General features: G+C 39.1%; 1 protein-coding gene across 8 annotated transcripts; it reads left to right on the plus strand.

Annotated features, from left to right (window-relative positions):
• The first annotated feature begins 958 nt into the window (after positions 1–958).
• On the plus strand, positions 959–24,945 carry GKAP1 (G kinase anchoring protein 1). Of its 8 annotated transcripts, XM_075078538.1 has the most exons (12): positions 1,663–1,863; positions 5,488–5,749; positions 7,866–8,009; positions 13,681–13,758; positions 15,203–15,332; positions 16,286–16,308; positions 16,969–17,121; positions 17,497–17,598; positions 20,179–20,242; positions 21,673–21,743; positions 22,594–22,671; positions 24,637–24,944. In XM_075078538.1, the coding sequence occupies exons 2-12, from the start codon at positions 5,537–5,539 to the stop codon at positions 24,682–24,684; spliced, it is 1,104 nt and encodes a 367-aa protein (XP_074934639.1). In that variant the 5' UTR covers positions 1,663–1,863; positions 5,488–5,536; the 3' UTR covers positions 24,685–24,944. The 8 variants fall into 8 exon arrangements, with proteins under 8 accessions (XP_074934633.1, XP_074934637.1, XP_074934634.1 ...); XM_075078532.1 differs by lacking the exons at positions 1,663–1,863; positions 16,969–17,121 and adding an exon at positions 959–1,087 and having other exon boundaries at positions 24,637–24,945; XM_075078533.1 differs by lacking the exons at positions 1,663–1,863; positions 16,969–17,121 and adding an exon at positions 1,090–1,216 and having other exon boundaries at positions 24,637–24,945.
• Positions 24,946–26,921: the final 1,976 nt, after the last annotated feature.

Raw genomic sequence — 26,921 nt, forward strand, 5'->3', positions numbered from 1 at the left:
TTTTACTACATCTCCATATTAAGTGAAGGAATTGTTGAAGGCATTTCTTCTCAAGATAATACTGTGCATTATCATGCACCTCATACCACCCTACAAATAAACACAAATTCATCTCCTTTTGAAGTCTCCACAAATTAAAAACCTCTTATTTATGGATGCAAAATAAGCAAGGGAAGATGTAAGAGAGTACAGCTCAGTCACTAGTAGATGTCAGCTGGTACTTGAGGTCTCTGTAGCTGTGGCACTGCAGGTTTGAGCAATCATTCACACATGAGATTTGGCATGCCACACATACCCATTTCAAGACATAACTTTAATGACACCTAATGCCAAGCCAGATGAATACATCAGCTACGTTTGTGATCCTTGGAGAAGTGGAAGAATTGTTGACTGTGAGAGGGACCTCACATAAGCAAAGCAGTGAGAGAGGCCAGTGAGGCAGTCATACAGGGAAGAGAAACCTGAACAGTGACTTACGTTCTCATTTATGTAACTCTAATAGAGCTAGCAAATAAAATGGCTTTACCTCTTTCAGACAACATGTAGCTCCTCTTATTCCTGCTAATTAAAACCAACACTTTATCAGACAGGCTTTTGCTATCACTCTCTGTTTTACTTCGTTGATGTTATTCACTGGCATTTACGGCCTTCATTGGCATGGGGGTAAAAACAATACGGAGCTCATTTGCCGTGATCCGCCAGGCCACTATTGCACTTATTAACATCTCTTTCTCCTGCTATGTCCGCTAAAATGAACTGCAAAAAAAGCCATGCGTGTATCAGTTCTGATGTCTAGCTAGAAACTGTGAAATATAAACAAATTTTTCTTGTGATCTGAATTTTCTGTTATGACCGTCTGAGCACGGTGATGGCGGCATTTCTGTAACAGACCCCGGCCCTTTCCATTGCTGACTCTGCTTAGCACCGCGCGCTCGCGGCGGAGTTACCCCGCGCACGCAGCCCGCAGAAGTTCGCCGACCTGTGCAGATACCGCACCGCCTTTGAGCAGCAAATCTGGCTTCTACAAGTGAATGGCAGTTTTACCCCGCCTACCCCGAAACAAAGTTTCGGTCTCGGTAACTGAAAGGTGAGATTTAAGAGGTACTCAAGCTCCAACTCTGGGTGGGAGGCGGGGGACCTTTTATCCTGGCAAAGTGCTTTTCAACCCGGCTGATTTGAAGCTTCCAGCGTGAATTTGCTTTTATTGCAATGAACGGTACGTCAGCCCTGGTTGTCAGGGCGCGCGCGCTCACCGGTCAGGTCACTCCGCACAGGGTGTCCAATAGGTCCGCGAGTATTTCGAGACTCCCAGGGGGATCCAGGCACATGCCCGCTCTCCCCATCATCCGCACTCCTGCCGTGCCCCCCCCCCCCCCAGGAGGGGGCTACTTGTTTTGCCAGGGTACGCCCTCAACCCACCACAGCGGCCCGGGGCGGGGGGGGGCGGGCGTGCGGGCGGACGGGTGGGCACCGACAAACGCAGCGCAGCTCCGCCGCGGGGGACGCCGAGGTTTGGCGCGTCCCCGCTTGCCTCCGGCGCCGGCGGCGGCCGCTCTCCCGCGGCGGCAGAGTGCGGGTGGGCGCCCCGGGGGACGAGGAGAGGCGGCCGGGCTGCCCCGCGCTCAGGAGTTATTTTGGTCCTGCCCGCAGCCCGTACCGGCCGCCGGCGGCCGGCCTGCAGCCGTAAGGCCGCTGTGACGCAGCGCCCGGAGCGCAGCGCGCGCCCCGGTGCCCTGCCCCCAGCCTACCAGCGGGCTGAGGGACGCCGACCCACCCGCCGCGCCCCTGCCCCCGCCCGTTATAACCGCCCGGCCGCCACCCCGCTCGACTCGCTGCGCCGTTCCCCTAGCCGCTGCCGCCGGAGTGAGTGTCCCGCCGGGCCGCTCCCACCTGCCGCCCCCCTCCGCGGAGCCCCTGCCCTGCGCTGCCCGCCGTGGGCAAGCGGGCGCCGCGGGCCTGTGGCGGCGGGGCAGGAGGGCGCCCGGGGGCCGCGCCTCCCAGCGGGTCCCTCCCGGCGGGAGGGCGGCGCGGGGCGGAGTGGGCTGGGAGGGGCGGCAGGTGTCGGCCGCCGGGAGCAGCTGGTGGGTCTCCGGCGCCCGGGCGGGTGTAGCCGAGGGCCGGGGGACTGGCCGCCGCTCTCCCCGGACCGCCCCGAGGTAGCGCGGCCGCCTCCTGCGGCGCGCCGTCCTGCCTGTAACGGCCCTGCCCGGAGCTCACCCGTGGGTAACGGGGGCTGGCGGGCGCCGGCTGGGACCCGCGGGCGGGGGGGCCGTGCCTGCCCGCCAGGGGAACGCGAGCGCCTCCCCAAAAAGCTGGTTTTTCTGCCCGTTGGTTTTTCTCCCACAGAAAGGGGCTCGCCGCGTCCGGCGGCGCGCTTCGGAGAGCGGCACGTTGGTCTGGAGAAAATGCAGATGCAGCAAAAATACTGATACTAGTTAGAAGCCGAAACGTCGTCATTGAGACATAGTATTTACTGATCACTGGTTATTTAGGGTTACCAGTATGTATTGGTATCTAAGAACGCTAGTATCTTTTTTTGTTTTGTTTTGTTTTGCATTAGTAACGCACAGTGAACTGAGTGTGAAGTTTCAAAGTTTGTTAGATAAAACTTCCTAACTTTAAAGCTTAACTAATTAACTTTTTTTTGGGGGGTGGGGTGGCGGGGTGGATTAGAGGAAGAAAAGTGAGGGAGGTTATGCTGTCAGTCAGCATCCTGTGGTCAAACTAAAGTCAGACTTGTCATTTTTACATTTTAATCCTGAGATTTAAAAAAAAAAACAACGTTCTCCTTTAAAACCATTATTTTTTCCAAAGCGCAGCAGTAACTCACCTTATTCCCATTTCAAATTGTGCAAGGCCCTTTACCTGCCTTGGGTTTGTTGCTGCCAGTGCTGCAACTCTCAGGTAGATTTCTGAACCAGGGTTGGGGTTTCTTTGGCTGTAGAGTTAATTGTGAAATTTGCTGACAAGCTGATGACTTAAGTAATTTTAAGGATTTAGAGCAGTTTAATGCAGATTTATAGCTTTTGATCAGATAGAATAAACCAAAAGCAACTTAAATAGGGAGAGCTTGTCTACTGGGAGGACCTCCTGTGCAAAACTTCCCGTAAATGCGCTGATAAGTAGATTGAGCATGCTGTAGTAAATGTATAAACGGGCAAAGATCAATATGTGATGTGGAGAAGGTGTGAAGGTTGGGCAATGCCATCAGGGAGTGGACATATTTCTTCATTTACAAATGTATACTGTGTATTTTAGTGTTGTTTCAGGTTTACAGGCAACTACTGAAGTCAGTGGATACTTCAGGTGTTTGCTAAGAATGCGGATTGATTGTAGATTATTATACATATGTGTTTTGGTGGTAGAAACAAGTAGATTGTATGTGGGAAGAAGCTTTAGCCTGATGATAGCCTCTTTTCAAAGTTTTCTAAAATCTGCATTTTTATTAGCAGTTTACTTGATGATGAAAGTGGTTAAATAGGAAATGGGTTGTATCTTGGGGCGCTTCAGCATGTTTTCCTTGAAATAGTAAAACTTCGCATTTAAAGCTATGTGTTTGTTTCACAGATGCCTAAAGGTGTACAACTAGCTTCAGACTAGAGCTTCTTAAGTTGTGGTGCACTGCTCACTTCTCAGAGGTGCCTGAACACTTGCCAGTTACAGGGCAACTCATGTGCAAGTGCAGAGCTGCACACAGGCCAGGAAGCTGCTGAGGCTCAAACAAAATAAGCTTGTAGATCTCTGTTAAACTCATATTGGACAGTTCACAGTAGAGCTTTTAAAACTTAAGTATTTCAAAAGCTATTTCACCTTCAGCATGTGGATAAATCCTAGTAACTGCTACAAAAGGGATTTCAAGTTAGGGTAACACCAGAAGACTGTGCTACTTTTATTACCTCAATCTTTGTTACATCATGTCTAAAATGAGACTGAAGCTGTTTGGGGCATGACTGATCTCATGTTTCTGAAAAAATACTTAGCACACTTCAGGGGACTGAAGTTAACAAGATACTTTTTCTTTTCAGTCATGTCACAATTTAACTTCCTAAATACCTTTCTCCTTGTTTACCCAGAACTTGAAGTAGAGTAAGCAATTTGTGCTTACAAATCACTGTATCAGGGGTGCTAATGTAATACATTACATGTTTCATAAATGGGACCAACTTGGTATAATCTATTGATTTGGTATCAAATTCCAAAATAATCTGTTCATATAAGCTTACATGATGTACAAAAAAGCCTGACCTAGGAATGAATAGAACACTTAAAAAAAAAATTACTACTTGCTGGCCATCACAAATGCTTTTATGTTGCCTTGAACATAAGAATGAAATGTAATTTTCCTTTTTAATGATTCTTTTGGGTAATGGTCACAATGGTGACCATTTACCATAGCATTGCTTCCTGTTGATATGTCTGAGCAACTGTAGAGCACTTGTACAAGTTTGTCCTTGAGAAGGTCTGGAATTTAGCAATAAAACAGTCTCTTGAAATTTCTGTAGTTTTTCATGCTCTTCTGTAATAGTAGTTAACAAGCAACATATTCGTAGACCATCTAAGCAGGCATTCAACTTGCTGTGTTTACAGTTCTCAAACTGTAAGGATTCCTTTCAAACAGCGCTTTAAAAAAGTATGTATTGCTTCACTACACCTCTCTGTCATAGTGCATGAGCATAGCTAGGTGTCAGTTTTTTATGAAATTCATAATCACTGATGAAATAACGTCACTTTTGGTCTTCTAATTCTTTAAACTTTGCATTGAAAATTTGCAATTAGCCAAATATTCCTGTGCCAAAAATTCAACTTTACAGTAGCTAAATGATTTGTACTTGGAAATTGTGTCTTGGGGAAAGGCATTGGTGTTAGTTACAGAGGGCAACAGAAGGCTTAAGTGTGTGTTGCAGTTCTGCTGACCCCCAGCGCATCCTCTGTGTTGTGCTGTGAAAACAGGTGAGCCTAACATTTGGAAGCAGTACCAGCCACAATGCTGGGCTCTCCTTCCTGTGGGGAAAACTGCTTGCTGAGTCTCCAGTGGCTTGGGAACAAAATGTTACTACTTGCAAAATAAGAAATAAAGCTGTTTACCTAAAACTGGAGCCTGCATATGCATAATAACTACTTGCTTACTTTCTCAAATCTGTTTGTCGCTCTTGAAGGTTAGCATGTGAAACAGTTTTGGAGCACTACATTGTTCCAAACAAAAAAATCAAAACCAAGATACAGGTTGTTTTTTCCCCTCCAGATCATGAAGGCTAACTTCTTTTAAAGCCTTTGATTTGTGTTTTGATCAAACACAATCTCAGAACAAATGTACTAGCCTAAAATAACTTGTTTTGTAGAATACTTAAGGTAATACAACTTAGTAAAAATAAAGAAATAATACTGAATTTCGGGGTTTTTTATATTAGTCATGCAGCTAACAGATATGAGTTAGTGATTGTTCAGTCAAACACTGTTTTCATTCTTATTTCTGTGTTACTTTCCTAGGAAACCTAATAATAAAAAGAAGCCAGCTCAATAGAATTTCAATGTGGCAATGGCATCTGCTGTAATCAGTTCAGTTCCGACGACTGCATCTCGTTTTGCTTTATTACGAGTTGAAAGTGATACTGATTCAGAGCCTGGAAAAGGAAGACATGGCCAAGGTGCCAGTAAATCTCAGGCTTCAGGGAGGGGGTCATCTACAAATGAAAGAAAAAGAAAGAAAAGGAGAAAGAAGAAGGAACAACAGCAGAGTGAGGCCAATGAGGTAAAGGATTATATCTTCAGTAGTGGGTAAGGCTGTTATCTGATAAATATTTTTTGCTGTCCCTGAGAAGTCATTGTTTTGTCTTTTTTATGAAACAAATGCTACTTAGTTGCAGAGACTGCATTTTGTCTCTGCTGTATTAATAATTCTTTATACAAAGGTAGGATTCAACTATATTAGGTGAAATTTTTTAATGGGAATAAATCGCTAGGTTTTACTTTTTTGACAGCACCACTTGAATAATTAATTCTGGTGAAGGGAATGACCTTTCTAAAAAGCGATTGCTAGGAAACACCTTGTTTTCAGAGGTTTGTAGGTAGTCAGTTCTAGTTGCCTGCTTGGGCAGCCAGCATGCTAAAATTCAAAGGTGATTTCAAGGTTTTTTCTTTTTAGGAGATAGCTAGACCTGCCTACTTTCTCTAAAGTCTGTTTTGCTAAACTGTAATTTGCAGGTTTATCCATCACTCCAGCCCCCTAATCTATTAAATCCAGAGCCCTTTTTTTCTCTGTGAATTGGTTGGTGGAGTGGAGAACAGTGATTTTTCTGACATCGGGATTATTAAGCCTCAGATGAAATGGAAATTAAAAAGCGAGACTGAAAAAATTGTTCCAAGATTCTGGGAACTGGAATTCTAGATTTCTGTGTCTGACAATTTATCTGAGATAATCTTTTTGCCTGAAACTGTATACATCTCATCAACTTAAGTATGTAAAACAAATAAAACTTCCAAACCCATCTATTTTTGTTTTATGATACGTTAAACCTTAAAATCTTTGAAATTTTGGTAGTTGCAGTAATGCTAAGTGAAGTGATTTTTTTTTTTTTTTTGCTTTGCTGTTTTTATACATATTAAGTTTTCGGTAAGCATACCTTGATGTTTCTTTATGCCTGCCTTAACAGCATCCAAACTTCCAACACCATCACATCAATGTGTGTATGCCTATGGGTTGTATATACCTACAGAAATTCATTTGCACAGAAATGATACTTGATCCTGTGGCTGAGGGGCAAGTAAGGGCTGACTCATTTTCTTCACCCCAGCGTGTACTAAGTTTGTCACTATACTCCACTGAAATTATAAATTGGAATGGTTCACACCAGCGTTCTTGCCAGCACTGTAACCTGAAGAAGGAAGTAAGGGTTTTAGTGCTGGTACAGGCAGCAAGAAAGACGGAGCAAAGCAAAAAGCAGTATGTCAAGGGACTGTTTGGAGGGGAAGGGAAGTAGTTCTGAAGTGTCTGCATTATTGCCTGATTTTAAGTAACTTTAAGCTGCCATTTTAAGAAAGAATCATGACACTCGATAAACACCTATCAAGAAGAACATTGGTGTTGTCCTTTGTTTCTCTTTGTTTCATCTTTCATCTGATAATAGCTTCTTTCTCCCTTCCAGGAGCCTTTATGTTAAGAAAATACCTGTCTCTAAATTGATAGTAGATTGTATTGGTGCCTTTATTTTCACTCCAAGCAAGGACCAGAGTGTCACTTAATGTTTAAGCTTGAGCAGTGAATGTTTCTCTGAGCTGCCAAATGTGCAGGTTACTTGTTCACTATCAAATTTTATAATTATGTAAGGTGTTTTTAAGATGGCACTGTTGTATCCATATGGTACAGTGATTTAAAAATAATTTTTATTTCAGGTTCTTAAAATGTGAGTAACTTTAGATTGTTGGGAAACTGTAAGGACTGTCTATGTTGTTCTCTTTCTTCCTGAACCTCTAGTTCCTCTGTTTGCTAATGCCAAATCTGTGAATACCACCTATTCTTTGGCATTATTTAATTTGGGTCAGGTGTCAGGACACCATAATATCTGATCAACATGAAATCTGTCATGCACAGTTACCTCTTCAGATCTGTTGAAAGTACTTGCAGGTAGCAAAACATATTTTTTCATTTTTTATTGTTATGTGGCTGTGGTGTTTCTGATCCAGTTTTCCATACTTTTACGTTATGCTGCATACTATAAAGGACTAAACAAAAATGTATGCCAAAGTACAGAGTAAGCTAAAGCACATGCATGTCTATTTGCACATTTGCCTGAATGCCTTTGTTAGTAAAGACTTTTTCTGTTTACCTGTCAACATTCTGATTAACGTTAAAAATATTTGTTTTTCAGCTCAGAAACCTTGCTTTTAAAAAGATTCCTCAGAAATCCTCACATGGAGGCTGTCTATCTCAGCATAAACAAAAGGTGCATACTGCAATGCAGGAGGACTCTCAGGAAGAAAATTGGCAGGAATGGAGGCAAAAAGATGAGCAGGTACAGCTTACTGTATTTAGCTATCTTTGACTTTCCTGAAATATATTTCTTCTTGAAGTTAAGTCTCATGGATCAAGTGAGATGGCTAGAGAGGAAGCAACAAAATATTGCCAGATAGAAGGAAAGGTTTCCGTGGAAATTCGGGCCACATCTTCGCTCAAACAGAGTTTAGAGCCAGCACATGCTGCTGTTCACACACCTCATAGCTGGACTGTGAATACTGGAGTATGGTAAGAGGAATTTCTATCATTTGGACAAGTAGAAGTACTTCAGTGGAAGGATGGTGTAATGCTGTGGTGGGAGCAAAGCTGGGGATGTTTTGGTGGAGCAATATCTGGATATGCAGTACAGATCCATAGGAAACCAGGCTTGGTAAGTTCTGTTGGGCATGGAATTAACTAGTTCCTTTCTAGGTAACAAAGAACACTTGAACTATTGAGCGCTGACTGTCCTTCAGCACACTGTAGGGTACTCCTATCAGTCTAAGAGCCTCTGGGTTTTTAATGTTAGAACACCTTTTTGGTAATCATATTGTTAGTAGGGTTTATTAACACTTGAAGAATACAACAGAGAGAAAGCAAAGACTGACTGTACCTGTATGAAGGCCAATATAATGTTTTCACTGTGTTTCTTCTTGCCAGAGCTATCACAAACAGCAATTACACAGTGAAATGCACGTAATCCAAAACAGTAAAATAATCTCACCTTCAACAAATACTATTGTATTGGCTTGCTCTCCTTGTGATGTCAGTTAGGAAGAGTACTTAGAGTTACAATTAGCCTTTTTGGTTCTTGACTTGAATTCAGCATTTAAAATACTGCTTTTTTGATACTGAAGAATGTGTAGTGATAGTCTTCTATGGTGTTCTAAATTATATGAATGTCTGAATTGTTTGTAGTACTTCAGCTATTTTAGACCAAAATAGCATAGATGGACAAAGAGAATTTGTTTTAGTGCATTTTTTGGATGGAGCTTAAAGAAATGTTTTGGTACACTTTTTTCTAGATTCCTTTTAAATAACTGTCTGCTATGCACTCATTCAATGTAGATGATAGTTTGGGCTGTTTTGTTATGCTTAAAGGTGCTGCTCAGAGTATTAACTTTGCACAAACCTTTTCAAGGCAAGCTACTAATAAGTGACACCAACTAGATTCATGAAGCTGTCAGACTTCTATGCTGGCATCTACTGGGATGTTATTTTCTTCTACAGAGGAGTTTTCAACTTAACTCTCACAAAAAAAGATGGTATTGAACTGCTTCTGGTTCTAATTAAGACATGATACAGAAAGCCATATTGACAAAAGACATTTGGATACTGTCCTTGATTGTTTTGTATGTTGCTAATGCCTTGGTATAGGTGCCTCCTTAAATAGAGTATAGCCAAGTTCTTAAATTTGCAGGCTTCTAGATGATTGTCCTAGCAATGGAGTAATGACATAATAATCCTCTTGAAAATTTCCAAAGCTAATTAACTTCAGTATTACTTCTTAAGGTATAGATTTACTTTGCTCAGTACTTGCAGGTCTTTTATTCTTTGTGATAAAAAGCAATTATTTCAGGTAGAAAGAATTTTATAGTCTAATTACTGGGTGGTGAAATGGTCAGACAAAGTAAACTTAGTTATAAACAATCAATTCTTACTAATTTCAGTCAAATTGACATCTAGACTGTGAAGTTACCTTGGGATTCTTTTATTTTTTGAAAATAACTTTAGAGTAATTACCACAACTGTAAGATACAGTAGTTACAGCTCTAAAGACATCTCTGCCCATTTTTATGAGGGAAAAAAAATAATAGCCAAATGCTGTCACAGTGCTTGAGGTTGAAGAATAGACTGTTCTGCACCACACCTACATTTTCAGCAGCTTTCTGTGGTCACAGTGGACTGAACATAAAGAATGGAGTGTGGACTGAATATTTTTCCAACAAATCCTGTGTTAACTTCTCTTTTGCTATACTAAATGTTCAGCTAAATGGTTGACACGGGCATGATCACTGTTAGATTGCAGTGTTGAGATTTTGTAAACATGCAATAATTAAACTTTGTTTGAAGTTACTGGTATGACTTTGACACTACAGGTTTTGAGTCAACCACAGAGGTTTACAGGGAACTTTTTTGGTTCATAAATGGTTTAAAGCATTTGGTTTCAGATGTCAAAGTGCCAAAAAGTTGCCCAAATTGCTTTAAACTTACTTTTAATTTTACCCCCAAAAAAAGAAAAAGAAATTGCTACTTGTGATTCCTGCCTCAGAACAACAATCCAAATGCTTGCCATAGCTCAAAGTACATAACATGGAGTGCATCTCATGCATAATGAATAAGATTCCTTTTAAAACCGTTATTTCACTGTTTGTAGATGCTGTCCCATGTATTACAGCACTGGCAGCATTGAATTAACTTGTTTTTTTCTTATATGAGGGGAAAAAAAGGACACAAGTGGAAATGCTGAGGAATTTAGTTTAATTATAGTGTATGAGTTTTTAGGCTCTTAAGGAGAATTACTAAAAGCCTGTGAGTTCCCACTGATTCCTGCAGCAGCTTACTAACAAGGCAGTAAAGCACTTGTGACCCTGAAGTAAAAATTAAGAAGTAATGGCCAGTGTCACAGAAAGAACCATGAGCCTTCAATATCCACAGCTATTCTTTATTTTTTCTGTTTAATATTAACACCAACAGTTTCAGTAATAACTTGTTCCATTGTCTGTAATCTTATTGCCCGCTGCCCCAGACAGTTACATTTCAGCATATACATTCAATGTTAATTTCTGAAGGAACAGATTACAGCATTTGTGTATCACTTCTGTTGAATTGTTATGTTCTGTAAGACTGTAATTTGATGAATCCATCAATAACTCTTATTTAAAGAATTGCAATCTTAAGGTAAATGTGATTACGGACACAAGGCACAAGTATTAGAGACCTGGTGCTCTGAGCGTAGTAATGAGTGAAGAAAAGCGTATGCTTTAGAGTAGGTCTGAAAAGGCAAATCTGCTGAAGAATAATTTGTCTAGTCAATCTGAGCACAGGGACTCAGGGCTAATACATTACTGAGGGCCACAGGTAGTGTTTCCTCACGCTTGTTCAACACATAGCCCATTTGGCTGTATCCTCTAAACAACCCAAGAGGAAGTGGGACAGGCACTTGTCTAGCTTCTGTGTAGTTTAATTGTGAAATGACTTGAAATAAAATTTGGGATGTTGATGCTCCAGGCTCTTATCTTTCCCTTTCTGTGGCTGTGCCAAAAGCATGAATGCAGGTGTATTTACGTCTTTACCATTCCACCCTCCTGAAGTTGCCTTACTTTTACTGGGGGGTGTTGCATGGTATGTACACGTGTATACGCAGAGATTACCTTACCCAAGTCAAGTGCCTTAGCCTTTGAGCAGTGAGGTCCTGCTTTTCTCAGCCCACAGGGAGGGTGTTAAAGTCCTTATCGGCTGTTACCAGCTTATTGCATCACCACCCCTTTAGGAATATAAACTTGATAGGGTCTATTATAGCTTTTTAAGAACAAGTTGTATTAAAGGCAGATACAGAGGAAAAAAAATTAAAGGGACACAGAGAGAGAAGCAATGCTTATGTTGGTGTATTATGCATTAAAGGAAGAATCAGTTAAACTGCCTTGAAGCCCACAATAGCACCACCGTTAAAATTAGCAGGAGATGGTAGTTAAAACTGACAGGGGGTCCCTGTAGTAGGACAAAGAGGTAGGGTCTTCTTTCGAGATGAAGATGAGAAGTGTTGGAAGCTTATGAAAAGTGTGATTTTTTTTTTTTTTTAAATTGTTGTGGGAAAGACGGGATGAGCTGCAAAGTTGCTTCAGCAGACTTGAGAATGCAGAACTCTGAAACAAAATGGCATTATTCCACATCTATGATAATGTTTTGAAAGGTTCATTTCACAGAATATCTTTTTTAGTCAAGGTTGTATTAAATGTCCATTAGTGCTTTGAATTCTTATGCTGTCCCTGTGTTTTCTTCATAAAGTCAGGCTGACCATATTGTAAGATTTAATAAAAGCATCTCCTCTCTGAGGTGGAGAAACTGATTGGCAGGAAGGTTCAAACTGCAATTGGCACCTGCTTATGTGAGAGGAGAGACAAGAGTTTGAATTCTTCAGAGTCAAAAGGCATGAAATCCTAGTTTCCTTTCTCCAGTAATATAAAAACCTTGCCTCTAAGGTCCAGTGCAATCAGTTGGTGCTAAGCATGAACCACAAACCGAATGCAAAGCTAGGAATAACACACCCTGAAGTCTGAAATCTTGTAGCAATTTATGCCCAGAGCACTATTTTACTGTGTTTCAAGTAACGACTCAAAAAGGTTTGCTTTAACTGTGGATAAAACTAGAAGCCTTTCTTATGTGAGACTGATCATATGAATTGTTGAGCAAACAACTAGAAATGCATGTGCTTTTACACCATATAATAAATCACTTATAGGCTTATGTCAAGCATATGGGAACTTGTAAGGGGTTTGGGTTTTTTTTTTTTTTAGAACATGGTTCTTATAGATAAAAAAGCAAGTGTATGTCATGCAGCCCAGTTGAGAAAAGTACATTAAGACCACTTAAGTCATGTATTCACTTTAAAAGCCATTGTAGTTTATTCTGGAATTAATGAAAAGGACCTCATTTTGAAATTCAAAGAACAAGAAAGTGATGGTTAAAGTAATTATTTTTACTAATTAATATTTCAGTTAAGGGCATGAAAAGGAGAGAGCTATGACGAAGAACAAAGCTTCCGCTTGGTAGTCCACCACAGAAAGGATTGTAGTGACTCCCTAAGAGAGTAGACTTCAAAGAAACAAGTGTCTTGCATTAAGAACAATTTAATCTTGGTTAACTTTGCTGTAAGCAGTAACATAGGTTATTAGCTGTTTATACATTTAGATTATCCACGATCTACCTTGACTGTAGCATCTATATCCTCTAGGTAAATCTTTTATTTTGGTTCTGTTGGACTGTTGCTGGTACCAGTTTTCTCAATTCAGTCCTTCAACCTTGCATGCAGCAGGAGCTGGACTTCCCTGCACTCTCCTATTTTCCTATAACAGAAGAAAGAGAGATCCCATCTTTCATTCGTCTTTTGTTGTTCCTATTCTTTTTCTTAATATCTAGAAAGCTTCAATTTTCTTTCCATTTCCCAAGAAGATTTACATGCTTACTTTTCTAAGAAATGAAAGAGAACATATCTTGAAATAATTCAGGTTTTGTTAATTCTGCTCTTATTTTAAAAAAAAAAAAGCGTGCTTAACCTAGTCTTTTCTGTGCAATGGATGAGTGCTTAGACTTTTCTGGTGGTCTACAATGGCCACTGTAATCCTTCAACATACTCTGGTTTTCATGTTTCAGACTAGAAATAAAAATTGTTAATGAAATCTCACGTAAACAAATCATCACGACAGTAGCTGTATTACATGAAGATTTGCACAGCTTATTGTATGCTTACCTCATCACAAAGTTTCCTGAAGCGAGATACTTTAATACTTACGGTACAAAAATGTTTATTAGCTGTTAATAATGCCATATGTCGCATCAGTGAAACTTAGCTTTTTGGCAATTGTAGTGATATGGGTATTGAAACTGAAATTTTACTGTGGTCTTAGTGGTTTTGTCTGTTTTTTTTCAACAACCTAGTCACATTAAATATGTGAATTTTGTTTCTTCAGCTGACATCTGAGATGTTTGAAGCTGATCTTGAAAAAGCATTGCTGCTAAGCAAACTGGAATACGAAGAGCACAAAAAGGTATTTACAGGACTCATCCTCATGTAAAACCTGTACAAGTTTGAGGCTTGAATTTTAAAAACAAAGCAAAAAAACCCTCCTGAAAGTACCGTTTCTTCATATAATTGTTAGCTTACACTCTTCAGATGCTTAAGAGTTCAGAGAAATACTGGATTTGAAAGAAACCATATATAATACTATTGGGTGGTTTGTTTTTTTTTAATTGGCCTGTAAAGGTGGAAAATTACTTTTTCAATTTTCTGGCATATAAATGTGCTGAGATTTCTTACGAGCACAACAAGGGATCCTGACCTTCCTCAAAAAATCAAGCACATGTAACAGTAAGAGAATCAAAACACTGACTTCTCCTTAGGCCTTAAAGTGTTACTTATGGTTGAATCATTGCATTTTTCCTAACATCTTTTCTCTATTTTAAGTATTTAGTCTAATAAGCTCTATACATTTTATTAGCTTATGGAACACTTAAGAATTGTTCTCAAAAAGTATGCTTAGATGGAATTTTTATTTCTAATGTGAAGTTGCTTCTTACTTCTAATAAACCAGGAGCCAATAAAGTGTTATAAAAATATGTAAAATGCACATGCACTTTTGTGCAAATATCTCTGTATGATACATCAGTTTTTAAAGTGAAGACAATCTTTAGACGTAGTAGCATATCACTGTTTGTAGGCTTTTAAAGAACTACCTCTAAATAATTTAAAATACCTACTATATAATCAAAACATACAGTACATAAGTGCGCTGAACGGATCTTGTTTCTATGGAAAGAAAAGCACTCCATTTTCTCCTTTGCTTTCTATGTGACGATTTTTTCTTAAGACGATTTAGCATTTAAGACTATTTTTAATCTTAATATATTTAATTAGTATTTAAGATTATTTTTCACAGATGGGACATTGATAATTTGCTAAGAATGTTAATGTATATGTGTGTGGTGACGGGACTTCAGTTCAAATCACTGTCACGTACTAGGCTGTCTGATTTCAGTGGGAGTAAGGTCATTGGTAGAGCATTGCTGCACACTAATAGCTCTCTGACTTTTATTGAATCAGTACATATATTTTGAAAGTAAAAAAAAGGTACAGTAGAGTTTTTGTTTGAAGAAAGTGCTAACCTGCATTGTGTAGTACTTTGCCTTCCTGTGTTTGACTACTGTGTATTTGCAGTTCATGGGTTTCTGGATAAAAGTTGATGTAGGTGATGGAGGACGTGTTAGGCTGATAGTTAATTTGCTGTTTAGTGAAGAGCAATGCTCTAATGCAGAGAACAGAATCGATGCTGAATTGCTGATGTGACTTGCACTCTTCAAACCAATCTGAAGCCCGCAAATTGCTATTCAGGCTAAAATCTCCTTTAGTACGTTATCACTATTTTTACTTTATAAAGCTTCAGGAAAAAATATTTGGGTATTGAAAATTATACCAGTGGGACTTTATTCTTCTAGGAATATGAAAACGTTGAAAATACTTCACCTCAGTCAAAGTCTGTGAATAAGAGAGAGAAAAAGAACCAGCAAGGAAAAGACAAACCTCTCACTGTGTCTCTGAAAGACTTTCAGTCAGACAGTAATATAGGTATGCCTTATCATACCATATGAGCTGTTCTACTTGGAATTTTCATAGTGTGTGTGCTAACAGCAAAATGCCCTTCTGTCTCTGTTCATTAATACTGTGTTTAAAGAAATACTATATGAGTTGCGGTTAGTGTGTTCTACCAAGTCTAAAAGCTAAGTGTGCATTATATAATAATGGACTAGCTAGATTAGCAGGAAAAAAGAAGAGGTTAAGGAAAACATAATTTCATGTAGTATCCCTGGGGTGGGTGGTGGATTCAAACACTCTTAATGTGACTTTTCTTAAACCATCTAAGTGAGGGTTTTTTGTTTACTAATTCTGCACTCCTCAGGCAACTGAGTTTCTCTGTTTCCTGGGTAACAGCAAGTCATTTTTTGCCTTTCTTAATGATACTGGCTTCTATTAAGATGAGTAAATACTGAAATAATGTATAATCTACTAATTACATGCATTATTTCTATGTTTAAAATTCCTTCATCTGTGTCTATAGAGCAGAGATTTGAATTTTAGTGAAGAAATCAAGGTAGATAGTAGAAAAGTAATCTGTATTCTGAGGTTTTTCTTTTTAAGGATATTTTTATCTAAATCTACAATATTTATTTACACACATTATTTCCAAATAATCTGAATAGAGAAAGACTGAAAGCACAGCAGTCTGGAAGGCATGGAAGGCATTCAGGTATACAGTGAGATACACGCTATAAAAGCCTAAATGGACTTAAAAAGAAACAGATCAATACATTCCTTCAGTGTCTGTACCAAAGACATTGCCTTCCCTTTTAACTGAAGCAAATGACAATTGGATGCTGCTTTTGATTAAGTACTCTGAAAGGCCTACGAGAAGATGCAAATACAGGGATTGATGTAAAATATAGTTTATAGTCTTGGTTTCTAGTGCCAGTTGTACAAGCTTTGAGTAACATATTGATGTCTTTTTTTTCTGCTTTTTTTAGATAACATTGCTAAAAAACATGAGGTGAGTCTTATTCAAACTAGTTTAATTTAAAAAATGCACATAACTCATGTTTAGAAGATAATTATTTTGGCACTTTCTGTAGCAGCAATCAACTACACATTCTGAAACTGACTGATTTCCATCTGGAAAACTTTTACAGACGCAGATTTAAGAGATGTATGTCTGCAGTTCTTGGATCTTGAACATAGTATTGGCTTTCTTAGAACTACCTCTTGCTTTAGTTTTCAGATAGTCTGCAACTTGCAGATCTAAAAGCATGTTGAAAAATATAAATTGTAGTACAAAAAGGAGAAGCAAATTAGATAAAGTACTGTGATGCTGCTGTGTTGTGGTGCAGTCACAAATATTAAAACTCTCAAAGGGAAGAATAGTTAATAGTGAAAGAAAACATAAATTAGTATAGTTGCAGTGCAGAATTATTAAATTCCATCTTCATGCTTTTGTGTAATCTCATCAGCTAAATCTTAACTGTTAATTCATTTCCAGGGTTTTCAATTGGTATCATATTCTCTAGGTGGGAGTCATAATGTTCTCAGTACCAACAACATAAACCTTAATATCTAGATGTAATGCTTAAGCTATTTTTTAAATATGTTGATTTTAAGCTCAATATTAACTCATAGGTAAAGGAAGATATGTTATAGTACTTATTTTTGACAGGAACTGAACTCTTCCCAGTCATCGTTGCATGATGGAGGATTTTTCAACAGGCTGGAAGATGATGTTCAGAGAATACTTGAAAGAGAGAAAAGGAGAGTCCAGCTCACTGCTTGCAGTGAAACAAATAACTGCACATCTCATGAACACAACCAGGCATGTAAAACAGCAGTCATTCTGAAATGAAGAATTTTGCCCAGTGAAGCTTACTCAGTGATAAGGGTTCACCTGAGTAGAAGAAAGGACAAATCAAAAGTGTGATAATCTTAAAGAATTAGATCCCCCCAACACTAATATTTTAGCTATCTGAAGAGGTATTTAAATGACTTAATTTTTTACACATGAAACACTTGTGATTGAAATAATTTTTGCTCCACAGAAAATGCCAAAATTTCTTACTGTTTCTTATACTTTTGATATCTATGCACTCTTTCTATTAAAAGCTCGCTTCTCTAACAAACAAGTAAGTTGCCTTTGCCAAGTATTGACCAGATATGACTAAACTATTCAGTGATATTTTCTTCCTTACAGGAGAGTGTTTTGAGAGATGGAAAAACAGAACAACTAAAGCTGGAGCTTGAAAAAAAAGATGCAGAAATTGAGCAACTGAAAAATACAGTAACTCAGTGGGAGGTACGTAGCTGATACCTTCAGATACTAGATAAAACTTTATTATACATCTGAAACAAAGTATTAAAACTTGACCAATCTGTAGAGCTGCTTCAGGCTGGTCACAGATTACATATTTACAAAGCAAATTATTCCTTCACTACCACATAAAGTGGTCTTTCTTGGTAAGTAAAGCATCTAAAATAATAAAAAGAACCAAGACAAAGCATCCAGAAATAAACTTCATATCTGGCATGTCAGGCACTATGTGTTTTCTAGTCTTATTTTCATGGTCAAAAAAAAAAGTGATCTAAGACTAGGCAAGATTTTGAACAATCTGATCTGCCTTGGAAGTTAGCTCTGCTTTGAACAGGAAGTGGACTTTCTTAGGTCTTGTCCAACCTTTTTTTTAAAATTGTACTCAGCTTTTTTCATTTAATAACTACATATTGTTAGGATCTTTTTTGTAGATTCAGTCCAATATTTGAAGTGGTTAAAAAAAAATCCATGAATATTTTTCAGGTTTAAGAGAAGTTCCTTTAAAGCTGCAGTGTAACAAGAATGGAGTCCTGTATTTTGTTATCTTTTCCTACTACATACAAGTGAAATTGGAAATCAAATTCAGCATATGCAAAAACACACCAGGAAAAAAATATTTGCTCATTAATAATTATATGGTATTGCTAGACACTGGAGTAGCTAGAGAAAATATCTCTGTCTCCCTGTTTTTAGTCCATGTAAGCATTGTCTGGATAGCATCTAGAGCAAAAAGGGTAACATTTCCATGAAGAACTGGAATTGTAACAAAATACAGCAAAGCAGCATAAAATTATTTTATTACTATTTTTACTCATTGCTTAAAGTAGACTGAGCAGGTTGACAGACTGAGAGTTTTCTGGTGCCTCAAAGAACTTTTACTTGTAGTAAAAGATATTAACTTTGTTAACAGCTGTTTTAACTGTGTACTGAAGTTGAAATCCCCAGGTGACATTTTAAAGTATAAAACCATATTTACCACTATCTGATGGTAAGGTGGAGATAATCAGGTCGTGGCTGGGAGCACTTGATCACGTTTGACAGAATAAACACTATGCATAAGGATACTGGTGAGGTGATGGATGATGATAATACAGCTGTTGAATGTTATGAACTTGTCCAGAGACCTTAAGACAGCTTTAGATGGCCATGAAAGGCCTGGCTTAAATGCAAGTTAATTATTGATTCTCAAAGACTGGTGTGGTACTCAGTGGAAGATAGTAGCTTCTTTATTGCAAAAAAAGTATGCCTGAAATTAAACTTCTCACAAGACTTTATATACAGTCTGCTCTTGTAGAGATACTTGTGACAGGAAAAACAAGTTTACAGGTAAGATACATGGCTAGAACTGACATTGGTGGCCACTTAAGGAAAAGATTAACTCATGAAGAAAGAGTGGTGATGTCAGATAGGTTGGAAAAAAGGGAAAAATAGGTTCTTCAGTAGTAAACTGTAAAGAGTTGAAAAGGAAAGAAACTGTAATATAATAACTGCTGAATAAAATAATCTGTAGAACAGTGGAGTCTTGTCCTACTTGCCAAGTAATGTGGCAAACTATATTATCTCAGTGTCTAGAAAGTGCATTATAATTGTTCTAAATTTTCAGGGGAGAAGCTGCAAAGCCCTTGATGCAGCAGGAATATATATATACTTCACGTGGACCTGTGCTATCAATGCACTGACATAACTTTATGTTAACTTGCCCTAAGCCTTGTGCTTGCCTCTTGACTCTGTTATTAATCCACTTCTCCTGCCATATATTCCTTACCTTGGCTGTGGTTTAATTAAGACATAGATGATCTTAAAGGTCTTCTCCAACCTAAATGATTCCGTGATTAGTTTCTCCGCAGAAGTCCTAATTTTAACCTCTTAAGTTTGACTCTTAGTTGTTTTTAGTAGGGTGTACCATGAGCCACCACTGTGCCGTTGTGGCCAAGAAGGCCAGTGGTATCCTGAGATGCATTAAAAGGAGTGTGGCCAGCAGGTCAAGAGAGGTTATCCTCCCCCTCTGCTCTGCCCAGGTGAAGCCACATTTGGAGTGCTGTGTCCAGTTTTGGGCTCCCCAGTTTAAGAAGGACAGGGAACTGCTTGAGCAAGTCTAGCGGAGAGCTACCAAGATGGTCAGGGGACTGGAGCATCTCCCTTATGAGGAAAGGCTGAGACACTTGGGTTTGTTCAGCCTGGGGAAGAGAAGACTATGGGGGGATTTCATCAATGCCTATAAATATCTAAAGGGTGGGTGTCAGGACAATGGGACTAGGCTCTTTTCAGTGGTGCCCAATGACAGGGCAAGGGGGAATGGGCACAAGTTGGACACAGGAAGTTCCACCTGAATATGAGGGGAAAACTCCATTCCTGTGAGGGTGCCAGAGCAGGGGCACAGGCTGCCCGGGGAGGCTGTGGAGTCTCCTTCCCTGGAGACATTCAAAACCCACCTGGACGCATTCCTGTGTCCCCTGCTGAAGCAGGGGGGGTTGGACAAGATGATCTCCAGAGGTCCCTTCCAACCCCTACCATTCTGTGACTCTGTGATTCTGAAAACATACTCATTCAATCTCTTTAATACAGGCAAAGTATAAGGAAGTAAAAGCAAGAAATGCACAGCTTCTGAAGATGATGCAAGAAGGTGAAAGTAAGAAAGACTTTTATCAGGAAACTTACAAGTTCTTTTAAACATGGAAGGAGCTTCCAAAGCAGCTTTTTAAAAATAACTTGGCTCAGTGACCATTATAAAGAACTATGAAGCTATTAATTTGCAGGGACTCCAGTGAGCTACAGAATCTGGTGGACCACACAGTACTGCATTTCTGTTATTATATGATCTAATAATCATTTGCATGTTGACATAATTCTTTGAAATATAAACTGTTCAGTTAGGGTTTAGGTACAATGATTATTTGAGTTAGACTTTCTTTTGCTAGTGACAACTCTGTTCTGGACTGATCTCATCATAATATCTGTTTAGACATACTTGAGGAAAGCATTCAGTTCTTGCATATTTGCAAGCTGTGCTTTGAAGTCTTGGAAACATCATTCTACACCTAAGCCAGTTTTTTGCCACACAATGAATAGAAATATCTAAACCACTGGATTATACATGCAACTGTGTGATAATTTTCTTTCGTTATATTACTATTCAAAGTTTTTATGATTCAGAGTTTGTTGTCAAAGTTTGGGGAAAATTATATATACGCTAGGATATTTAAATATATCTGTTATCTTTAATACTTGTAATGCATAGGTATCCTTTACTATTCCTAATCTTGCTTGATGAAGTTGAGTCTATAATGCTAGCAACAATAATTCTGTTACAGAATTGTCTTTGCTTTTCAATTTCTTAGTTTAGCTGTTGCATGTAGTTTCTTCTCCAAGCTAAATTTTCAGCTGCTAAGAAAAGCTCTTTTTTCTCTAAAGTATGTTTACAAAAACTATGTCTAATGTAGTTCAAATGTTCACAATGTGATTGATCATTGCAAATTCTGATTTGGAATTTTATTAGTTCAGGTCAGTGTCTGAGCCAAGATGAAATATTTTTATCTTGAGAGGAAAGGGGTGAAGTTCTGAAGGTTTTTTCTTCATGGAATAGTACATGTTATAAAACAAGGAATTTTGTGTTTCCCTACAGACTGAGTGTTTGGAATTTTGGGGAGAAGAAGGTTCATGGCAGGACTGAGCCTTAAATAAAAACTTAAAGAAGTTTTCCAAGAAAAAAATCTTTGTTCATATTCAGAATTTCAAGTTATCCACAGATATTTCACAGACAGTAGCTAAATAAACATCTCTGTCTGAGTGAATAGAAGTTTCCAGAGCTATGACTGAGCTCATATGTGAAACTTCTGATCCCAAAATCTTCATTCATTGCCAATACTCAGTTTTCTGATGGACTTTGTTCACAGTGGGTATCTCTCAGTCCATGCTGCTTGCAGGGTTAAGTGTGGGGTAAGCAGTGCAATGTTGGGATTTAATCTCCAGAACGTTTCAAGCTGCTACTAATGGCAGTGGTAGCTAATGGTTGGCTTTGATCTAGAATGATCCTTACGCTATGTCTGTCTTTGTCTGTAGTGAAAGACAAAGCAGAAATACTCCTACAGGTTGATGAATCTCAAGTTATCAAAAATGAATTGACCGTACAGGTAAGCAAGGATTTTTAAATGTAAAATTTCATGGGCATTTCAAAGATGCTGTTTAAGGCAGTGATAGAGGCAGGGGAGGGAGGAAGCTGAAACAAAAACTTGTTTGACGCACAAAATGTTACATTTCATCCTTAGCCCTGCACTATGTGTGTCAGGGGACATGTATTCTGTAAATCTCCAGTATGACTCACTTAGAGGTCTTTCTGGAGAGACAGCAGACTTCATGGCTGACATGATTTTGCCCTGAACAGCACTTTAGGAATATAGTTCTCTGGTAGTCCAAGCTAGGAAGCTCGGAAAGGTGCTTCAGAAGATGCTTCTTTCCTGGGTGGGTTGTTTTTGTTTCTGTGGGTTGTTTTTTTTTCTTTTGATTTCTAGTCTCAAGTTTATGAACACAAGTAGGCTACAAATTACTTAAGACATGTCAGTTGGCAAGTCACTGTCGTAGAGAGCACAGAAGACTCTCATGCATAGTTTTTGGTCCGCAGCAGCTATCAATTCTAAGCCCTTGACTTGTCCAAATGGCTTTCATGTAACACAGTACTATTTCTTGCAGGTGATGTAATAACTGATTTTGTAGTATGGAACACAGATAAACTTGTGTTTTATGGACTAAACTAATGCAGAATCTAAATTGTCAGAAGAGTGTCTAACTTCATAGCTCTTCTATATCATTCTACAGATAAACCAGTAAATGTTGCTTGGAAAATAAGTCATTAAAGAATACTTTACTTGCACTTTCATGCACAATGACAGTGGTAGTCACTCTTGAACTCATCAAGTATTACCTGTTTGTCCAACCTCACAGGCATTAAGGATATCTTATGAATTCTTATTCTGTATGCTTTAGGTAACTGTACTTCATGCTGCATTAGAGCAAGAAAGATCCAAAGTGAAACTACTGCAAGCAGAATTAACAAAATACCAGGTAGTTGTTTTCTGGATTTGTAAGTTTACCTGTTCTTGGTGTAGCTGAGACTATCATGAGGTAATGTGCTCTGAACTGACCTATTAGCTCTAATTTTTCTAGTTTAAAAAAAGTTGATGGGTCATATTGTAGGGGGAAAAAAAACATAGTAAAACTAAAGGACAGCTTTGGCAAGTTGAAGTCTACCTCCTGTTTTGTACTTTAAAACTTCTTGAAGTATGCTCGTCAATAAACATACTTGGAGAAACCAACCAACTTGTACTTTCCAAGTCTGTGTGCAACTGGACTAACTGTAGACTTCATGGCTTCCCCCCCCCCCCGCCTTCTTTGGTTCTGTATCTTAGTTCCATCTCTAGCCAAATCTTTGTAGGAGATTCACAGCAAGTTGTATCAAAATATGAGTGATAAGATCAGTGTCTTGCTGACTGTGCATACGCTGTTTTATTCAACTTGGCTGCTAATGCAAGCCATGTTAGTGAATTTCAGTTAACTTTTGCATAAATAGTATGCTGATTAATATTCTGACTCTTTGAAGAGTGACAGTATGTGCCAACAGGATTTGTACTTGTGCATGACTTGACACATTTTGAGGGGGTTTTGTTTGGCTTTGGTGGGTTGGTTGGTTGTTTTGACAGTGACCTTTTGCATAGGTTACAAGGAGAGTCTGTACTCTATAATGGAAACTTCTAAGGTAGCCATGTAGTCTGTGGCAAGCTATCCTATTTCAAGTTACAACACATTGCTTGTGTTGGAATACAATAGTTTTGTGAAAACTGGCTCACTAAGCCATAATCAATTTTTCTGAAGAAAAAAATATTTTTATTACATCAAATTCTTTGGCTAGCATTACAAGGGGTTCTGTACATAATCTGCTTTCTTTGTGTTGTCTTCTTTCCCTTTATCACTTTACCACAAGTGAGCAAGTTGCTTCTCAAACTTGTCTTGCAGCAGTTGACAAATATATATGGTTATTCAGTCCCTTACAGACAAGCTTGAATGCTCATATCACTAACTGAAACTAAAGTAAATCCCTTGTCAAATTCAGTCATTCGCATCACTGTTCTGACTTACAACTTCAGTCTTTGTTTTCCCCTCCTGTCCATGCCTTTGCTAATGTTAAGTATTTTTCTCTGTAAATAGAAATTTTTGAATAAGATTAATTTATGTTGTGGTTAATTGTAATAAACAGCATTAACAGAATAACAGTAAAAAAAACTTTAAAAAATGGTCTTGCATGCTTAGTCATTACTGCAAAATCATTTATTCTGTTGCTTTTTTCCCACCGCCCTCCCCATCCTAATATGCTTTTATCTTTTCACATCTTGCTCTATTTCTTGCTTAATTAGGCACCCTGGGTTTTTTTTTTGTTTGGCTCATTGGGTTTTTCCTTTTTTGTAATTGGGATTTTTTTGTGGGGGGCTTCTTTTTGTTTGGTTTTCTTTGTCGGAAAACTGTCTCATCTGCCTTGCAGGGATTGTTTTTACTTTTATTATTCTCTCCTGTAATTGTGCAGGCTGACCAGGACAACCCTTCTTATATGACTACTTTTTGTGGCATTGTCTTTGATAACATGAGGCCCACTTTTTTTATGGAATACTGCTTTGAAACATAAGAATGCTTTTCAGAAGAAACTAACCAAAATCTATGGATTAAAAACAAGGAAGCAAACACAACAAAAACAAACAACAAAAAAAAAGCAATAAACCAGTGTGGCTTTATACCTAGATGTTAACATCTCTGTTATGTATCCTATAAGTGCATTGACTGTTTTAATTTATATAACAGTATTTTGTGTTCAGAAGACTTTGTGTCCCATAATAGCTGTATAATTTAACAAAAGTATGCAACTTAACTGCTGATATTTTTCTTGTTAATTTATACTACTTTAATATACAAGAGAATTGTGGGTATGAAGTGTCATGTCTAGTATATTAACTAAACATTTGTTTTGATTCTTTCTTACAGAGTGGGAAAAAAGGGAAAAGGCGCTCAGAATCTGACCAGTGTAGGTGATCTCCTCTGCCATTAGATTCAAAGCAAAAAAACATCATATCTTTCTTCAGGGTTTTGCAGAAATCTATATATTTGTTGTACAACTGCTCAACTATGCAGTTTTTGAAGAGAAATTGACAATTATTAGTTTGTTTAACAGTCTGAATAATTGATTTGTTGCACTTTCTGCTACAGAAAAGTTAGAAAAATAGTATTCCAGCAGAGCTGAAACTAATTGTAATGCCATTAGTTTTTCATCATTCAATAAAATTTACTCTTGCATTTCTGTGTTTGAATTCTTGCTTTCACAGAAGATCTTAATTAAGATGACTAATGACTATCAAGATTAAAATGCATTAGTATGCAAATGGTCAAAGTTTCACAAAGTCAAAACTGGAAATGGGACAGCTCATGCAAAAGCGTCTTGCAGTTGCAGGGCATCATGAGGTTCAACAAGGCCATGTGCAAGGTCCTCCAGCTGGGTTGGAGCAAACCCCGTTATTAGTACAGGTTGGAGGATGAAGGGATTGAGAACAGCCCTGTAGAGAAGGACTTTGGGATACTGGTGGATGGAAAAGGGCATGAGCTGGCAATGTGTGCCTGCAGCCCAGAAAGCCAACTGTATCCTAGGCTGCTTCAAAGAAAGTGTGGCCAGCAGACTGAGGGAGGTGATTCTGCACAACCTTGGGACTTCTGAAATCACAAGGTATAAGCAAGACCAAGCCCTCTGTTTGGCACTTCATTCACAGAAGACTGTCACATAAAACCCAGGTTACCGTGCAAGGTATTTTGCAAATGAGTCTGCTGTTTAGTGTTACTAGTCAAAAATACCACCAATAACAGATTAGGTTCGCAGACTTATTTTTTTGCTGAGGCAGGATGAGAATCACCCATACATTTCTAAAACAGAATCCCAAAACCATCATCAATACTTGTGGGTTTGTCTTCTTCTAATTATCAGGATCTAATGTGCTGCTTCTGAGGTGCCATGGTTTTAGCTGGGATAGAGTTAATTTTCCTCACTGCAGATGGCGTAGTGCTGTGCTTTGGACTTAGTATGAAAACAATGTTGATAACACACCGATGTTTTAGTTCTTGCTGGGCAGTGCTTGTACTAGTCAAGGACTTTTCTAGCTTCCCATGCTCTGCCGGGTACACAAGAAGGTGGGAGGGGAGGGGAGTACCGCTAGGAGAGCGGATCCAAACTGGCCAAAAGGATATTTTATCACAATAACATCATGCCCAGTATGTTAACAGGGGGGAGCCAGCTGGGTGCAGCTGGCTGGGTGCAGCAGGCTGCAATCGTGGCTTGGGGACTGGCAGTGTCGGTCAGCAGTCGTATCATTTGTAGTTTTGGTTTTTTCCCCCTTTTTTCCCCTTTTTCTTTTTATTATATTTTGTTGGGTTTTTTCTTTTGCTTTTGCTCTTCCAATTCTCTCCCCATCCCACAGGAGGGGGGAGAGTGAGTGAGCAGCTCTGTGGTGTTCAGTTGCCAACTGGGGCTGAACTACAACAGTCCTTTTTGGCGCCCAACATGGGGCTCAAAGGGCTTGAGATAATAACAGTTGCTGGTCACAGCATAGACTATTCTCAGGATTAGTTTGTCCTATCTGCACCATGCTCTTGTACTTGCTGTGTCTGTTAAAGATTGGTGCTGGTTTTTAGGGTCTGCTGTGCTCTGCAGTGATTAGAGATGTTTTCCCTGGCAGATTTGTTATTAAAACACTGGCCTTGAGTGTTACCGGTTATTTTGGTCTTGCATGAAAGCTGGTACCCCAAGTCCAGTAACACCTCTGAGAGGTTTTTTTTATGGAGGAAATACAGAATGGCACCTTGGCTACCTTCTTCTATAATGCCGCCTCCTTCATTATAACAACTTCTCAGTCTCTTGAACATCCTTGGGTAGTTAAGATACACCTGTTGATATTGCTTTGGCAGATGGTTTCAGTTCTGTCTAAGGTTAATAAGCAATTTAAGAATATCATCCAGAGGCCTGCCCCAGGGCTCGATAGCTATGCGTGGCAGGGTATGTCGGACAGTATGGGCAAACGCCTAAGACGGAGGGCACCCCCAGTGTTCTGGGACTTCACCCGGGAACAAGTGCAGAATCCTGAAAAATTAGTAGAATATTTGAGGAAAGTATGTTGTCACCCTGGCAATCCCAGAGAGACACAAATCACTGCCATGTGCTGGGGCCTGGCCCATGCCTACTGAGCCCTGTTTAACACTATTCAGTACCCCCAAGGGGAAGAGACGGC

The sequence above is a fragment of the Phalacrocorax aristotelis genome, chromosome Z (assembly GCF_949628215.1).
Source record: "Phalacrocorax aristotelis chromosome Z, bGulAri2.1, whole genome shotgun sequence".
In the NCBI taxonomy this organism is placed as follows: domain Eukaryota; kingdom Metazoa; phylum Chordata; class Aves; order Suliformes; family Phalacrocoracidae; genus Phalacrocorax; species Phalacrocorax aristotelis.